The following is a 17,885-nucleotide window of genomic DNA, read 5'->3' on the forward strand; positions in this document are numbered from 1 at the left end:
ATCTGTCTTGCTGCCAACTTTAGCCTGTATCCTTTTGTTCTGTCCTTTTATATGTGAAAATGAAGAGGGAATATGTGCAGGAAGAGAGGGTGCCTTCTCCCCATAACCACCTTTTTGTGATTTGAAAACAGTCACAAAGGATTGTATTTTGTTTCTCTTTACACTTTTCAGTTCTTAGAGAAGAGATGGATATTCAGCATCTCTTTTGGGCAGCTAGGCAGTGCAGTGGATACAGCACTGGCCCTGAAGTCAGGAGGACCTGAGTTCAAATCTAGTCTCAGACCAGACACTTGACACTTACTAGCTGTGTGATCCTGGGCAAGTCACTTAACCCCAATTGCCTTTAAAAAAAAAAAGAAAGGGGGGAAAAAGCATCTCTTACAGCCCCACAGCAAGACAGTAAAGACACTCATCCAGCATATGCAGAACCTAGCACCAGGCACTGAAGAGATGTAGGCAGAAAGACAAAAGCACCAGTACCAGCCCCTGATAAGTACATTTGGAGAGACAATGGATACACATATTCAACTGGCCAGAAAACATTTACTAAACCAGTTCATAAGCAAGAGCAAATGAATAACAGGGGAAAGGGTGGAAGAGCAGGCCAAGAAGATAAAGAGAAGAGGATTGACCCCAGTTAGGTGAAGTTGATTAAGCTAGAGGGGCAGCTAGGTGGCACAGCAGATAGAGCACCCAGCGCGGAGTCAGACAGACCTGAGTTCAAAGCCGGTCTCAGATATTTACTAGCTGTGTGACCCTGGGTAAGTCACTTAACTCTGCCTCTGTTTCCTCATCTGTAAAATGAGCTAGAGAAAGAAGTGGCACACCGCTCCAGCATCTTTGCCAAGAAAACCCCAAATGGGGTCATGAAGAGTTGGACACAACTGAAATGACTTAAACAACAATAATCAAGCTACAAATGCCACCACCACCCACTTATCAGCCCTACATCAAAGTTTACCCAGCTGGACAGGCACCCTAGATTGTGCTTCCTTGGCTAATTGGCCTTTATTAATGAAAAGATCCAGGAGAAATAAGACTTTCCAATAAGGCCACAATGTCACTGTGCTGCCAGCCATAATTTAAAGTGATGGGACAGCTCTTGGTTAGAATACATAGTATTATTCCAAGTGGCAATTATGCTATCCATACAATGCTCCCCACCCCTCTCCATTCACTAATCGAACTGCATTGGATTTTGGGTAGGAGCAGTTGGGCTGAGATCTCAATTTGCCACTCCTTAAACCATGACAATAAGTCCCAGGAGATCAAATAAAGGCCCCTCTAGATTCAATCCCCACCCCCAACGCAGGAATAATTAAGTACCTTAAGCCTTCTCCTAAGACTCCAGGCTCAAACTCAATTACTCTCAGCAGGGGGAGCGGAGCCAGATGGCCCTCAGGGAAGATTCAGAGACCTGTTTGACCCTAAGGAAAGAGCTAGAATAGTTACCATTACTGGGAGAAGTCCTTTGGACAGGCCTGATAACCACTGAGCTCTAGGAACCAGGACTGTACCTCCCCTATACTATAACAATCTAGAGAGCCCATGTGAATATGTGGGGCTAGGGGTGAGGGTTGGGAAGGAGAATATAAAGAACAGGACCTATAGTAACTACTAGCCGAACTTCAAATACTCAGTTCCCCTCCATCTATATTGGGCACAACGGCTGTGTCTCTAAACTTGGCCAGTATTTTCCCATTTGTTCAGGGAGTTGGTCCTGGGGGGAAGGGCACTAAGACAATAGCCTGCACATTCCAGAAGGAAGAGGAAAAAGAGAAAAAAGAGAAGCAATGATAGTTGATCATCTTGATACACCCCTAATTCTGCCCTATCCTCCTAAAGACCAAAAACTAGAAATCCAAACAGGAAAACCACATCCTTACAAATGGAAGGTCCCACTGGGGAATACGCTGGCCTCCATGCTGGGAATCCCAGAAGAATCAGCAACACAGATAAAGCTGAAGACTCCCTGGAAAACATTTAGACCAGGGGTGGGGAACCTTCCACCTCAAGGCCACATGCCCACTAGGTCCTCAAGTGACTGAATCCAAACTTCACAGAAACACACTTGATTTAGAACAACCCCCTCATTGTACAGATAAGGAAAGAGGCTCAGATAGGAAAAACTTGCCCAACGCTACAATCAGAAAGCAGCAGAGCCCAAGCTCAAGTCCAATGATCTTTTCACTATGCCATGTTTCTCCTACCCTGCTTATTGCTCTACCAACTCTTCTCTTATACTTCCTTACACCATAGCCCTGCCTTAGGCCACAAGGACACCAAACTCTTCCACACCAATCCTCTCCTTCAGATGCCTTTGTCTCTCCTCCTCTCTCACTCTGTTCTTCTTTTCCCAAACCATTTTCTGCTCACGGTATTCTCCCCTTTTCCTGGACCCCCACCAAGCCACTTAGTGCCTATTATTCCAAGCATCCCTCACACAAGGAAGTTATCCTTAATTTTATCAGAAATAACCCATGGATAACATCCTATTCCTTTCCCCCAACCATGTATCTCTCTATAGCACTTGAGGCCAAAAACATACACAAAAAAAGTTTATCTTTCATACTTTGTGTTTAAGGGCTACACGGTTGTTTGTATACTCTCAAAGAAAAAAAAAGACAGTCTCAAAAATGTTTTGTTCAGGACCTATATTACATATGGAAATAAATATTTCCATTTACATATGGAAATAAATACCATTCAAGCCAGAGAATTAGAGACCCCTGAAATCTGCCTGGGAAGGGACCAGTGGTGATTTTTTTTTTGTTTATTTCCTTTCCTTCAGATCAGACCAGGCCAAAGAAAAATAGAAGAAGGTGGTGAAGAGAAATTTAAATATGGTGAAGGAATGAATCTTGCCTGACTTAGCCTTCCTTAATGAGAACTTCTAGGTGAAATGGTTCTTCTGGCAACCCAGTGATTGATTTTATCAGCATGGGTAACCCCTTCCACTGCACAAATAGCAACCCCTCAACACCTCCTCATCTTATGTAATTCTTGACTATGTTTTTCCATAAATGGTTCATGGATAATCCACTCAACATACAGATGGCCTTCCTCTCACTCTTTTAATATCCTGAAGATACCAATGTGCCATTGACTTTATCTGTTCTGCCACTTTAACACAAGTAGTGCATAGAATAATAGCTGCTTTTTCCTCCTTCTGACAAAAGGAACTTGGGAACACAGGTGATAAACATGATGAAGATCCCTACATCTGGCCTGCCCATTAAGGTACTTAATATTCTAAATGAAGTTATACAACCAAACCAATTCCTAGGAAGCATCTGGTACGATGGGTTTGGAGTCAGGAGAGCTATTCATTTAAGGATTCCAGTTCTGCTTTTGAAATCTTTTTTTATTTCCTCTCCCCCACCCCCCGCCAGCTGCTAGTGCCAACCCCCCCCAAAATTACCTCATGTTTCTTTTGTATCTATTTCTATATGCATGTGTTATGCCCCTTAATAGTATGTAAGTTCCTTGAGAGTAGGGACTTCCATTTTTTGTCTCTATTCCCAGGATCCAGCACAGTGACTGACACCTAGTTGGTGCTTAATAAATGTTTGCTACTTGATTAGTAGCTCGGTTAACTGCAGCAAATCACTTAAACCTCTCTGAGTAGCCATTCCCTCATCTGTAAAATGGGGATAATAATATCTTAACTCACAACCTCATGAGGTCATTATATGGAGAAATAAGTAAAGCACTTTGTAAACTGAAAAGCTCCATATAAACATCCAGTTATGATCATTACTATCCGGGGAAATGGGAAACCATAAAAGACCATACCAAATACAGCCAGCAGGTGGGGGAGGAGTTACTCAGTGAAGAACACAAGTCTATAGATATGTATAAAGAGAGATCAGATGAGAATCCACAAGAGAGTTTTCTCAGTCATTGCCAGAAGCAAACACAATGTTGCCCATGTGCACAAAATGCTTTGAACCAAACTAGAAGGGTAGAGAGAGCTGGTACACTGGTAAAATAAAGACACAGGGCAACATTCCTTTAAACCTGAACACATCAGAAGAGTATCAACCAATGCGTGACTTACTCAGATCCTGGCAAAAGAGTCAAAGGAGATTGGAGGAACTGGCCCACAAGGGGGCTGCAAAGCTACCAGAAGTTCCCTATTTTGCTTTAATTGCCTCCTTGATAAAATGCTAGCAAGACCCAAATGATCTTTAAGTTCCTTTGCAGCTCTTATGTTCAATGAAGTCTACAAATTTATGATATTCCCCCCCCAAAAAAAAACTGTCAACCAAGGAGGGAAGGAGAGGAAGAAAAATCTCTGTCCTAGTTCCCATGAAATCTGAACCTCTAGGTTGTATTAAGAAATGATGTTCAGAACAAGAAACACTCTACCACAGCCAGACCATATCTGGGGTACTGTGGTCAGTCCTGGGTGCCACGTTTCATAAAAGACACGGATGAACTGGAAAGTATTTAGAGAAAGGTGGCTCAATACCAATCCATAAGAAAATCCACTGAAGGAAGCAGGGATGTTTAGCCTGGATAAAAGATGGGGAATATGGTAGTTATTTTCAAGTATTTGAAGAACATGTCATGTAGAAGGGTTTCAACTTGTTCTGTTTTGGCCCCACGGGGCAGAACTTGGAGTAACAGGTAGAAATCACAAAGTAGAGTTTATCTCCATATAAGGAAAAAGTGGAATGGGTTGTCTCAAGACAGGGAATTCCTTCTTACTAAAAGTCTTCAAGTAAAATCTCAGTGACCACTCAATGCAGATCTCACAGAGGGGATTCTTGCTCAAATACCAGTTGGACTATATAGTATCTGAGGTCCTTTCTAATGCTGAAATTCTGTGACTCAGTAGCACAGGCTTGGACCAACTTAAGCCATCAGAAATATTCTGAGGAAGACCCACACAAACGACACTGGACAAATTTCCTTCTACAGAATGGAAAGCGAACAAATGTTCTTTGCAGAAAAGGTGCCCTTACAGATGAAACAAAAACTCAGGGGTTCTCACCGACTCCAATCGTAGGCCCTCACAGAGATTCTCTTTTGTTACATGAAGACAGCAGCATAAAATGTCAAGAGTTGGAATAGACTTTGGAGATCATTTAATCAAACTCCTTCATTTTATATATGAGGAAATTTAAGGCCCAGAAAGGCTAGGCAAATGGCTTGCCCAACTAAACACAGTTCAATTCATGGCGGAACGGGGATGAGAAACCAGGTCTCTTGATTCACAGATCACTCTTCTTCTCATTATAGGGCATGGGTATAAGCTTCCCCCCACCCCTCACACTGCCTTCTTAATCCTCCATCCTCCTCATCCCTCTCACATAAGTTATTTCAGTGAAAGTGGGTCAGTTCAACACAGATACTGGCTGCCAAAGCACAGCCACCCCCTTCTAACTTTGCTCTGCCCCGTGACCATGAACTCAGCAGTAACTTTCCCATGTCCCCAGTGATCATCCTGGACCCTGGGCAGCTGATATCCTCTAGCAGACAGGAGGAGACACACCTACCTTGGAGCAATATCATACATTCGCACTGACCTCCACTGGGTTGGGGGAAGGGGTGAGAACTTTGATGAAAGAGAACAGTAGAGATCAAGGTGAGAGATGAGTAAGAGATAAATGTAGGAAAGTTTTCAAATTTGCCTCTCTGGGATTTTTCCTTCTCTTTAAATACATCTCCATTCAGAACGACATAGGCACTACAAAGTGATTCCAGATCTTCCCACCCCACTCTGGCACCCTTGGTTGAAAATTATTTCTTTCCATGGACACTGCTCAGGCTGCCCATACACCACTGCAGTCCCTGGGATTCTTTCTCTCAGTCTGCCAGGTCCTGAGACTCAATGAGAGGAGCTTCCCGCCAGCTGGCTCCACCACCCGAATCCATTCCAAACCCTCAAAAGCAAAACCACACAATCACAGCACCCCCTCCCTCCCACACTCACACACCTTCCACTATTCTCCTTCCTCTGCAATACAAACTCAATACGGGACATATATCAGAGCCAGAAAGACCCACTAACCCAACAATCTGGAGGCACCATTTCAATTCAATCCAACAAATATTTCATTGGATTTGTTTGAAGTTTGCATTTCTAGCTCTCTCCTCCCTTGCCTCCCAAAATACTATCAAAAATAAGCTTTGAAAGCATGACCCTCCCCTCATACCCTCAGGAAAAAACAACTTGCTCATCTTCTCAGGCATCAGTGTTCAATTATGTTCACTAGTTTATAATGATGATATATCTCCCTTTCCCCTTCTGTGCTTCAGAGGCCCCACTCAAGTCCCAATAAGTCTCTTCCCTGGCCACTCACCAGGAGACAAGCCTAAGTATATCTTTTTCCCCCTTTTTGAAAAGAGGACAGAAAACTTCCAAGGGCCAATAAGATCCCATTTCTCCTAGAAGCCAAGTAGAGCTAGACCTGGTTTTGTAAAAAAGTCTCCATTCAAGCACCCATTAAGAGGAAGGAGGGAAGAAAGGGGAGGGCAGTAGAAATGATTAAAAAAAAAAACTTACCCTCATTGTTCAGAGAAAGGAGCAATGCAGCAGAGGAGGGGAGTGGGGAGGGCAACAGCCCGGCCCCGGGTCTGAGACATGAGGGAAAGGCAAAGGAGGAAAGTAGGGGCAGGTACTCACCCAAAATATCAAATTGAACAGGAACATCATATATTTCAAACAGCAGAGGCAGCCTCTGGCCATGTTGCACTTCTTAAATTCTAGAAGGAAGACAAAGGAGAGGTCCAGGTAAAACACCACGTACTTGCTGCCCTTCGGGGCATTGTACTTGTCTGTTTTCACTCCGGCCTCAGCGTGGCTCTGGCCCCGGGTCCGGGAGCCCGTGGTACCATAGAAGGCGCCTGCGGTGAAGCCGCGGCCCAAGGGGCGGCCCGAGGAAGAGGGCTTGGCAAAGTCCGAGTCCTTGCTGTCCAAAGATGGACTCCGGTGGATCGAAGAATCCTCGCTACTCGACTTCTCCATGCTCGCGTTGTCCCCGGGGGGCCGCAGGGGCTGAGGGCATCTCTCCCAGAGTAGAACGTGGTAGGGGTGCTGAACTCTACCGGGCAGGGGGGCTTGGGCAAGGGAGGGGGGCTGCGGGAGAGAACGGGGGGGCAGGCTCCAGGCTGGGGACTCCCCCTTTAGCCCCCTCTTTTCTCGAGGCTGCACACTCCCTCTCCAGGAGGCTTCTCTAGAGCACGCGTCCCTGCATTGCCGCTGGCTTGCTGATGTACCTTCCACCAGGACGCCCAGTTCAACGCGGGCCGGCCCGCTCCCGTGGGGGCTGCGGCTTCAGCCTACACGCGTCCCGCAGCCCCGACAGACTCATGCTTTCCCTTAGTCTCGGGGAATCAATCAGTTCTGCGTAACTTAGCTTCTTTTTCTTTTCTTCCTTTCAATTTTATTTCTTCTTCCAAAGCATTCAATTCTCCTCTCTCCCTTCCTGCCAGTGGGTCCACGCGTGACAGAGGGGCACTGAGACCTCGGCTTCCCTGGGCACCCCGCCCCGCCACGGAACTCGACCACTTTTTTTCTGGCTTTCTCGCCTCCCCCCTCTCCTGTTACTTTGCAGTAACAGCTCCTCAGCCTGTGGCCCAGGCTCTCGCCTGCTACTAGCTCTCTGCCTCGCTCTCTCGCCGGCCAACGTGGTGCTGCTGGAGCTGTGAGCTCAGCAGCAGCTGCAACCTCTGGGTATTCCCTTAGAAATCCCTGACCTAACTATCAAGTCATAAATCGACCACCCCCACCCCCACCCCCACCACCACCATCCCGGGTCCCTGTGGTCCCACCCCCTGCTCTGCATCTGGCCAATCGGCACTGGCCTGTCCCGCGGTGGGGGGTGCCTCTCCCCCAAATGACACAATACCTTTAATAGGATTAGCTTCTGCTCTTTGCCTATACAAGTGCACAGCCGAAAAAATCTCTCTTAAATGTCAAGGGCTCTTTAGCCGTTGATGAACTGGAACTGTATGTAGGATCCCTGTCTCTATAAACATCAGAAAAGACTGGAGGGAGTGAGGTTGAGCTCCAAACAGCTCAGGGGAAGAGTAGGGGACAGCAAGGGTACGGAGGAGAGAACCCTGAGGATGTGTCCGACCTCTGCCGCTGCTTTGCTGCACCTGTGAGGCTTGGAGAAGGCCTCCCAGTTATATTTACAAGTCTGGTGTATGCCCGCACACAACACCCATGGGTCTGAGAGATGACCCTGCGAAAGAAGCAGGAGGTTTGGATACAAGGGAAATGCCTCAGGAATCCAATCTTAAGAACCCATCTGCACACACACACACACTTTTTGACACATGGTCCAACTCACTCCAGCCCCTGGGCGTGCTTGGTCAGGAGGGGAAAGCAGATTTCTAAGATGGCTATCAGCAGGCTCACAAACCTCACTGATAAATAAGGGTCCATCCACTTCCACGCCCAGATAACCAACTGGGCTAGCTGTTATAGTTATTAAAAACCAAACAAACTTGCTCCCCCATAACAGGAAGCCTTTAGTCCCTTCCAGGAGGATCAAGAGCTGAGGTCCCACGGGTCGATGGCCTGAAAAAAATGTGTAAGAAACAAACCCCTTCTTAGAAATTTGGGCTTCAGTCCTGATTCTGACGCTTCTAGCTGAGTTGTCTGTGGGAAAGTCATTTAACTTTGGTAAGATTCAATTTAGTTAATTGCTTCTTTTAAAGATGGGATGAGACCTGTGATTTCATCAGTGCAGGAAATTCCTAGTGTCAAAACCACTCTACCAGTGCAGTTCAGCATCTTCTCTACAATTTACGAGATCACAAACTTAAGTCAACAAGCATTTATTAATGCCTTCTATGTGCCTATGGCAGGTAGGAGGCGAAAATGGATACAGAACCTGGTTTGGAGTCAGGAAGACTCATTTTCCTGAGATCAAATCCAGCCTCAGACACTTACTAGCTATGTGACCCTGGACAAGTCACTTCACCCTGTTTACTTCATCTGTAAAATAGGCTGCAGAAGGAAATGGCAAACCACACTAGTATCTTTGCCAAGAAAACACCAAATGGGGTCACAGAGAGTCAGACTGGCCCAAAATGGCTCAACAACAACAACAAAATATAGCAGGCACTGTGCTAAGCACTAGCTCTTAGCAGGGACCTTGGCGGTCAACCACCTCATTTACTAAAGCTGAGGAAACTGAGGTCCATAATGATAAAATGAATCGTTCAACATCACAAAGGTAGTAGAAGCTAAAATTCAAATCTAGGTCTTTTGACTCCAAATCTCTCCCTAATTTCTAATGCATAGAGTACATTAGTCTTATAAAATTGTCTGAGGGGATGAAAAGTGAAATTACTTGCCCAGGGATCTTCAGCCAGTATGTACGTGTTTTTGAGCAGGTGGAGGGAGTATGGCATGAACCCTAGTTTTCCTAACTACTACAGCCAGCTCCTTCTGTACTCCAAATTGGCATAAGGACAATACCTGCACTAAATTACCTCCACAAAACTGTTGTAAGGATAATGTTTTATCTATAAATCTGAAAGCAATATAGAAATGTTATGATCTTAAAGCCATTAAATATTAGTATTATTTAGTTCTACTAACAGTGGTCAGATGAGAGGAAGTTTGAAATTTCCAGTGGGCTGCTGTTCAATTATTTTTCAGTTGTGTCTGACTCTCTGTGACCTCATTTGGGATTTTCTTGGCAAAGATACCGGAGTGGTTTGCCATTTCCTTCTCTAGTTCATTTTGCAGATGAAGAAACTGAGGAAAACAGGGTGAGGTGATTTGCCCAGGATCACACTGCTAGTAAGCGTCTGAGGCCAGATTTGAACTCATGTAGAAGAGTCTTCCAGGCCTGGTGTTCTATCCATTGCACCACCTAGCTGCCCCCTAGTGGGTCGTGGCCACAAATAAATGCCCATCCCATTAGGAGCTATGTTTCCCATGAAGTGTCAGGCCCCAGGAATTTGTCCTCATAGAAAAGGACAGAGACTTTGAATTCCCAAGGGATGCTGTAAAGAGATGTCACGAAGGCAAAGAGACAGCTAGAAGGAATGTCCCTTGGGAATTTGAAGTACTGGCTCCCTGCCACTCCTAGGACCTTAGAAGCAGGGAGACCCAATTAGGAAGCTATCACAATCATCCAGGCAAGAGATCTGAGTGAGGGTGGTGGCCATATGAGTGGAGAAAAGGTGAAAGATATGCAAAACATCTTGTGGAGATAAAATCAACAGAGCTTGGCAAGCCATCCAATATGGAGTGCAAGGGAGAGGAAAAAGTCAAGGCACAAAATTGGGAGATGAGAGTTTCATGTTTGAGGAATAGCAAGTAGATCATTGTAGCTTAATCACAGCATGAATGGAGGGGGGAAGTAAGGTTTAAAAAGGCTAGAAAGGTAGGAAGCAGCTAGTGAAGAGCTTTAAATGCCACACAGGAGACTGTATACCTGAGCCTAGAGGTAATAGGGAGCCCCTGAAGCTCAGTGAACGGAGGGAACAGCACAATCAGAACTACACTTCTGAAAAATCACCTTGGCAGCTGAGAGGTGGGTGGAATGAAGTGGGGGGTGGACTTAAATCAGAGGGCCTGATTAGAAGGCTACTGCAGTACCCTAGGCAAAGGGCAGTGAGTGCATGAACAAGGGTTGTGGCTATATAAGTAGAAAGAAAGAGGGACATACAAGAGATGTTGAAATGATAGACTGACAAGATTTAGCAATGGATTAAATATGTCAACTGAGTGAGAATGAGGCATCAAGGGTGATACCAAAGTTTTGGCCTGAAATAACTGAGGATGGTGGTACCCTCAGTAGTAACAGAATCAATATGATCAAGGCACTGATATTTTAGTCCTTTTTTCAGCATAATTTAAGATTGCTTTTCTTTTTTTTTTTCCTTCGGAGGTAGTTGGGTTAAATGACTTGCCCAGGGTCACACAGCTAGGGTCTGAGGCTAGATTTGAACTCAGGACCCCCTGACTCCAGGGCTAGTGCTCTATCCCCTGTGCCACCTAGCTGCCTCTCCAAATTACTTTTCAGAATGGTAAGACCATTTCACAGTTTCTCCAAAGGCATTCACTTATAAAGGGAGAATTCTTGACCAAACAAAGGATAGAGAAGATCATAAAAAAGAAAATAGAACTACATAAAATTAGACAGCTTTTGCAAGAAAAAATCAAAGCAGTTATAATAACGGGCACAGTTAACTGAGAAAAAAATCTCTGCATCAAATATCTGATAAAAATTTGTAAATCAAGATTAAAAGGAAATTAAAATAAATATGTAAGAAAAATGAATAAGACATGATCCTTGCCTTCATGGGGTATATAAGATAGCTAGGGGAGAAAGAACACACTTATACACACAAAAGTTAAATAACAATTCAAGGTAGTATATGAGTCACTACTCATTTATTCATTCAATAAATATTTATCAAGTGTTTGTTGTATTGTGAACTATACAAGTGGCTGGAGAAGCTACTGTCCCTACTCTCATGAAGCTTTCAATCTAGTACTAAGTGCTAAAATAAATGGCACATAACGGTAAGAATAATAGGGTATTTAAAAAAAAAAGATGAATGCATTAAGAATTACTATTTGACCTAAGGTTTGAAAGTTGGCCATATTCAAATTATTTTTAAAAAAGAAGGAAAGTCTAATAGGGGAGAGAGTATGAGCACAGTCTTAGGAGTCAAAATGATCATAGGCATGTTTTGATAAACAATAAAGGGAGCAACCTATCTCAAGCAATGAATTCCTATAAGGGAGTAATAAGAGATGAGGTTAGATAAAGAGGGGCCAGATTGCAGAGACCTTTGGATACCACATATCAGAATTAAAGAATCATAGAATATTAGAGCAAGAAATGGACCTTGGAGACTATTTAGTCCCACACCCTTATTTTAGAGATGAGCAAACTGAGGCTCAGATCAGAAAAGTGATTTGCCCAGGATCACAGAGTATTTGTAATAAGTGGCAGAGGCGGCAGGATAATTCATGCCTTGTCCAGGAATGGAGCACATCTGCAGGAATATGTGTTGGACCTTATGTGAGAACAATAGAAGTATGTTCTTAAGCACATCAATAAATCAACATTGATTGAACACCTACACAATGGGAAGCCACTGGAAGTTCTTAAAAAGGGACTGACAAGATAAAATTGATATTTCAGGAACACAAATCTGGCAGGGTTGTCTAAGATGGATTGGAAAGGAGCAAGATGGGGTAACTGTTGCAAGGTACGAAGTGAAGAGAGTGTGGACAGAGTGGTGGTGGTGGCAAGGGGAATAGAAAGATTTTGCCTGCTATTTGGTGCCAGCTAGACACTTTCCAGGGGTTGTTAGGTGGCCCCACCTCCGCAGAGGCTGGGTGGAGAAGAAATGATGAAAGAAAGAGCTATGCCTGGACCTGAGAAATCATCCCTTCTCTACTTCCCATGGTGCCTGGGAAAACTGCACAAGAAGGAACAGGCTCGGCTGCAAGGGCTCACTAACCTTGTTGTGAATGAGACACATCTTTCCATTTTTTTTTCTTGATAAAAGAAAAAGGGAAGTGAGTGGAGAATTCCCAGAGGGAAAGAAGAGAAGTGAATGCCTGAAATCAGCATGCAACATCTCTCCTGGTTGGCAACTGGGGAGATATGTGTTTCAGAGTAAATGCCAAACTTTCTCTCTTTCTCTCTCTGTATTTTCCGAGAACAGAGAATTTTTTAAACCGTCAACTGCATTCACTGACATATAACCAGAGCTGAAAGATCATAACGACACAGAAAAGGAGTTGGAGGAGACTTCACCAGCCATCCAGTCTAACCCCTTAATTTCTGAGATGAGGAAACTGAGGCACAAGGGAGATGAAGTGACTTGGCCAAGATTCGAACCTGGGTCCTCAGATTCCAGAGACAGCATCCTTTCCATTGTACCACAATGCCTCCTAACAGCACAGCATCTCTCCCATCTGCATTTGGTGTGAATGCATTTGCATGTGACATATGTGTCACAGATTTTGTGTGTACACATAGGGTAATATGTACCTATGCATATATTTATTGAGCCTCTGCTATGTGCGAGGCATTATACTAGGCACTCTGAGTGATACTAAAAACTATGAGACACAGATCTTGCCCTCCAGGAATTTGGTTAGGGAAATAAGATACATATTATAAAAAACCTGGCTACTCAAAATAGTATTTGTTAAGTGCTACTTATGTAGTTGAGACAATAAACGTTAGAGGAGAAAGAGAACACTTTGACTGTGGTGGTCAGAAAAAGCTTCACAGAAGAGACATGTTTTGAGCTGGGCCTTGAAGGCTGAGTAAGCTTTGGAACAGGCAAAAAGAAGTAGTATTCAATGGAGTAGATAAAGGAACACCAGCTATAGAAATGGAATACCTGGGCTTCACCAATATTAGATTCTCCAAGCACTGAGATCTGAGACCCTGGGCAAGTCACTTAGCATCCCTGAGTCTCATTTTCCTTAACTGTGAAATCCTGATGATATTATTTATACTACCTACTTTAAAGAACCATGGTGGGAAAAGTGCTTTGTAACCCTTAAAGTGCTCTACAAATATAAGTTGTTTTATCTATCTTGTTCCTCCATTAAATTCCTACTGAATGCCTCATCAACATACCAGTGTTACCCTGGGTTTACAAAAGCAGGAAAGTGTGGGTTTTAGAAAGTCCTCTTGAAGTGAAAAGGCTCTGAGTATAGATCCATTGATGGACTGGGTCTGTACTCTAAGAACCAGCCTTCTAGGTTTAGAGACACTCCTTACCCTAAGGCTGGCCACCACATGAAAAATTTTGCAGCCACAACCACCATAAAGGTACATGCGTACAAATTGTGTACCGCAGACGTTCGAAGCAAAGAAGCTACTGAGGTAAGGTATTCATTTGCCTCTTTCCTTAACTCCAAAATCCTCACTGTGTACTTAAAAGCCCTCTACCAACTTGACCCACTAACCTGGTAACTACTCTTGCTTCTTGTTACTTAATACTCTGCATTCTAAGAAAAAACTTTGAGTTGTCAGCCAATTGATCATCAATAAACACTTATTAAATTCTAATTATATATAAGGCATTGTGCTAGTGCTAGGAGCACAGACAAAAATAAAGTAGTCTCCTTACCCTCAAGGAGCTCACATTCTTTCAAGAGAGACAACATGTACATAAGTATCTACAAAATATATATGTGTTCTCTTCTCAGAGATTCTGGTTTTCTATGACTCTGTATTAATCTACATATTTCTCCTTGGCTACAGTTTGGTTAAAACTTCTCCTCTAAAAACCTCTCCACACTAATGCACTGTTGGTGGAATTGTGAACTGATCCAACCATTCAGGAGAGCAATTTGGAACAATGCCCAAAGGGCAATCAAACTGTGCATACCCCGTTGATATAGCAATACCACTACAGGGGGTACATCTTCAGTCATCCTGATGTGTATCTGGCCACTGGACTCAGATGGCTCCAGAGAAGAACGTGAGGCTGGTGACTCCCTCCCTCACTTAAATGCAATTCACTTACAGTCATGGCATCACCTCCATGACGTCATGGTCCTCTTTCAGAACAAAGGACAAACAACAACAAACCAAAAGGGGAAAAGGACCTACATGTACAAAAATATTTACCGCAGCTCTTTTTGTGGTGGCAAAGAACTGGAAATTGAGGGGATGCCCATCAATTGGGGAATGGTTGAACAAGCTGTAGTATATGAATGTAATGGAATACGATTGTGTTATATATTATTCTGCTGTGAGCAGGATGCTTTCAGAAAAACCTAGAAACACTTACATGAACTGATGCAAGGTGAAGTGAGCAGAACCAGGAGAACACTGTACACAGTAACAGCAATATTGTGCAATGATCAACTATGACTGACTCAGCTCTTCTCAGCAATACAATGATCCAAGAAAATTCCAAAAGATTTATGACAGCAAATGCTATCCACATCCAGAGAAATAACTCATGGAGTCTGAATGCAAATTGAAGCATGCTATTTTCACTTTTATATTTACCATAGTTTTTTTCCTTTTCTGTTTCTTCTTTCATAACATGACTTATCTGGAAATATGTTTTACATGATCGCATATATATGACATATCAAATTGCTTACCATCTTAAGGAAGAGGGAGGGGAGGGAGAAAGGAAGAAAACCTATAACTCAAAATTTTATAAAAAAATGGATGTTAAAAAAATTGTCTTTACATGTAATTGGAAAACATCAAATTTTTTAAAAGCCTTCCCAAACTAACCTACTTCTCCACTCTCTTCTCTCCAGCTGCCCCCTTCAAACCAGCTGTGTATTTCTTATCGGATCTAAGGATCTTTCTCTTGTGCATGAGTCATAAAGTTATATAATTTTACACCTGAAAGAAGCTTTCTAGATCAGGAGTTCTTAACCTGTTTGCATCACAGGTCCCATGGGCAATCTGGTGAAACCTATGGACCTCTTCTCATAAATAATATTCTTAAATACATAAATGAAAATACACAGGATTACAAAGGAAACTAAAGGTGAGTGAAAATAACAGTCATTTAAAAAAATCCAAGTTCACAGATTCCCAGAAATCTAGAAATAGCCATGGATCCCAGACTAAGATGTCCTGATCTTGATCTACCCCTTAACTTAACAGAAGAAAGTTAGTCCCATACGGGTTATCTTTAGTTGCTCTTTGGCAGAATCAGGACAAGAACTCAGAACTCTTGGTACCCAGTCAAACATTCTGTTACCATATCCACTCTGCCTCCCATCTAGACCTCTCTTCCCAATTAGACCATGAGATCCCCTGAGTGCAAAGACCCAAACTCTTCCTTTAGCCATGCCCTTCCACTACAGACACCAATCAAGATCTCTGCACAGAGAGAGTAGCCATTCAAATATCTCACTGATATTCAAGATGAGTCAAAGACTGGAAAAAATGAATGAAGTTAGCCTAAGTTAGGCTTAACATTTCAGTGGAAGGAATTTAGGTTAGAGACGATGGAGAACTTATTTCCACACCGAATGTTTGGGATATGGGAACAAACACGTACATGAGGGGGAACTTCCCCATCATAGAAAAGAAAGACCCTCCCATGCAAACACTGCCCCCATTCTCATAACACTGGCCTTTGGGGTCCTGCAAGCTGCTCCAGCAGTAATCACAAAGCAAGTCTTTCACCAGCAGGAGCTTTCTCCGCACTGCTGAAAGAGGAGGTGGTATGATGGATATCCCTTTCAAACTGCCAGCTTCCCTTACTGTTTACACAGATTCATTAATCAAGGCATGATGATGAGGGGTCTTCTGTTTGCTATGGAAATAAAGCCTCCCTAAAGACTCTCTGTGCATACACCTACCCATGGGAAAATAAAAGTTTGGACCAATGATTAGAGGCTTAGAGACAGAGCAAACAGAGTGATGGAGTAGACTAGCTGTCAGGAGACCAGGGTTCAAATTTCAGCTCTGATGATTACTATGATGATGAGACCCAGTATTCTGAAACTCAGTATTCTCATCTGTAAAATGGAAGTAATAATAATTTCACTATCTATTCCACAGGGTTGATGTGGGGAAAGTGATTTGTTAACATCAAAGTACTATGTAAACGTATTATTATAGAATGCACGGGGAGAATTAGCAAGAACAAATGATTAAGGTTAGACCAAATGAAGAATTAATTTCTCAGGCAAATTACACAATGACCAAAATAATATAAAGAAAAATAGCACTGAGAGACTTCAGAACTTTGGTTAAAGCAGTAACTTCAGAGGCCTGATGGTAAGGTATGTCTCACTGCCAAAAGCACTGCCTTTTGGCAGACAAGTGGTGGATAAGAGGTTTGGAATGAGATATTTTCAGACATGGCTAATGTACTCATTTGTTTTACTTGATCATACTTATTTGTTATAAGTATTCTATTGGAGGTAAACAGTGAGTCACTGGAAAGCAACAATGATATAAAGAAAAAAGAAACGAATATCAATTTTTAAAAGAAAGTAAAATAATTTAATTTCTCAGCTGGGAATGCTAGAGTGGTTTATTGAAGAAAGCTGAAATATCTACTCCAAAACATGAACTAGATGGCCCTTTTCTAGTCCTAGGAGCCCCTGGGTGCCATTCCATACACATTCTCCAGTTCAGTGGGAAAAGTACTTCTCTGTGATATCTAACCCCGGAGTAGCCTAAAAGTTGCCCAAGAAGTTTGCCAAGTAGCAAAGAATTTGAGAATGCCAGTGAGTGAAAGACCTAACATCTCTGTGACAGACAGTGAGTAGATACAGTTATTCAAAACTGCTAATTATCTCAGGAATCAGATTAATCCTTGACCCTGGTATTGAAGGAAGCACAGTGGTAGACATGAGCCCCAGGGTTCCCGTGAATCAATTTCTGGAGCAAGAGAATTATAGATCTAGTGGAGTAGTTGGTATGAATGATTTTATATGTAAATATATATTATATATAATTATATAATAATAATATATAATAAATATATAAAATATTATATATAAATATATATAAAAATATATATTTATATATAATAAATATATAAAATATTATATATAAATATATATAAAAATATATATAAAATCATTCATACCAACTACTCCACTAGAACTATAATATATGTGTGTGTGTGTGTGTGTGTGTGTGTGTGTGAGAGAGAGAGAGAGAGAGAGAGAGAGAGAGAGAGAGAGAGAGAGAGAGAGGGAAAAGAAAAAGTTACTTGGCATATGAAGGTATTTGAGAGCTTGGGAATTTGGAACATGGGATCATCATGATTCTGTGTGATTCCACAATAAAGGGAGAGAACCCATGAGCAAGAGGAAGATTGGACTTGAGAGTGGAATAACTGCTGGGGAAGTTGAAGAGACAGGTCCCAGTATAGGTCTATGACAGAAGGATTGGCAGTTCCTCAGAGAGCAATTTGTGGAATTAGACCCCCAA

General features: G+C 42.7%; 1 protein-coding gene across 6 annotated transcripts in view; it reads right to left on the bottom strand.

The window, feature by feature from the left end:
- Positions 1-17,885, bottom strand: part of TSPAN9 (tetraspanin 9) — a 240,270-nt gene that overhangs the window by 101,527 nt on the left and 120,858 nt on the right. For 2 of the 6 annotated variants that reach the window (XM_021001549.2, XM_021001548.2), the window contains exon 4: positions 6,635-6,714. The exons of 3 other annotated variants lie outside the window; for them this stretch is intronic. In XM_021001549.2, the coding sequence (XP_020857208.1) occupies positions 6,635-6,697 (63 nt within the window). In that variant the 5' untranslated portion in view covers positions 6,698-6,714. Of the gene's footprint in view, positions 1-6,634; positions 7,285-17,885 lie in introns of those variants that run through there. One more of the 6 variants, XM_021001550.2, reaches the window with a different exon arrangement.

Source organism: Phascolarctos cinereus, unplaced genomic scaffold (assembly GCF_003287225.1).
Source record: "Phascolarctos cinereus isolate Bilbo 61053 unplaced genomic scaffold, phaCin_HiC Scaffold_1;HRSCAF=81, whole genome shotgun sequence".
Taxonomy (NCBI): Eukaryota; Metazoa; Chordata; class Mammalia; order Diprotodontia; family Phascolarctidae; genus Phascolarctos; species Phascolarctos cinereus.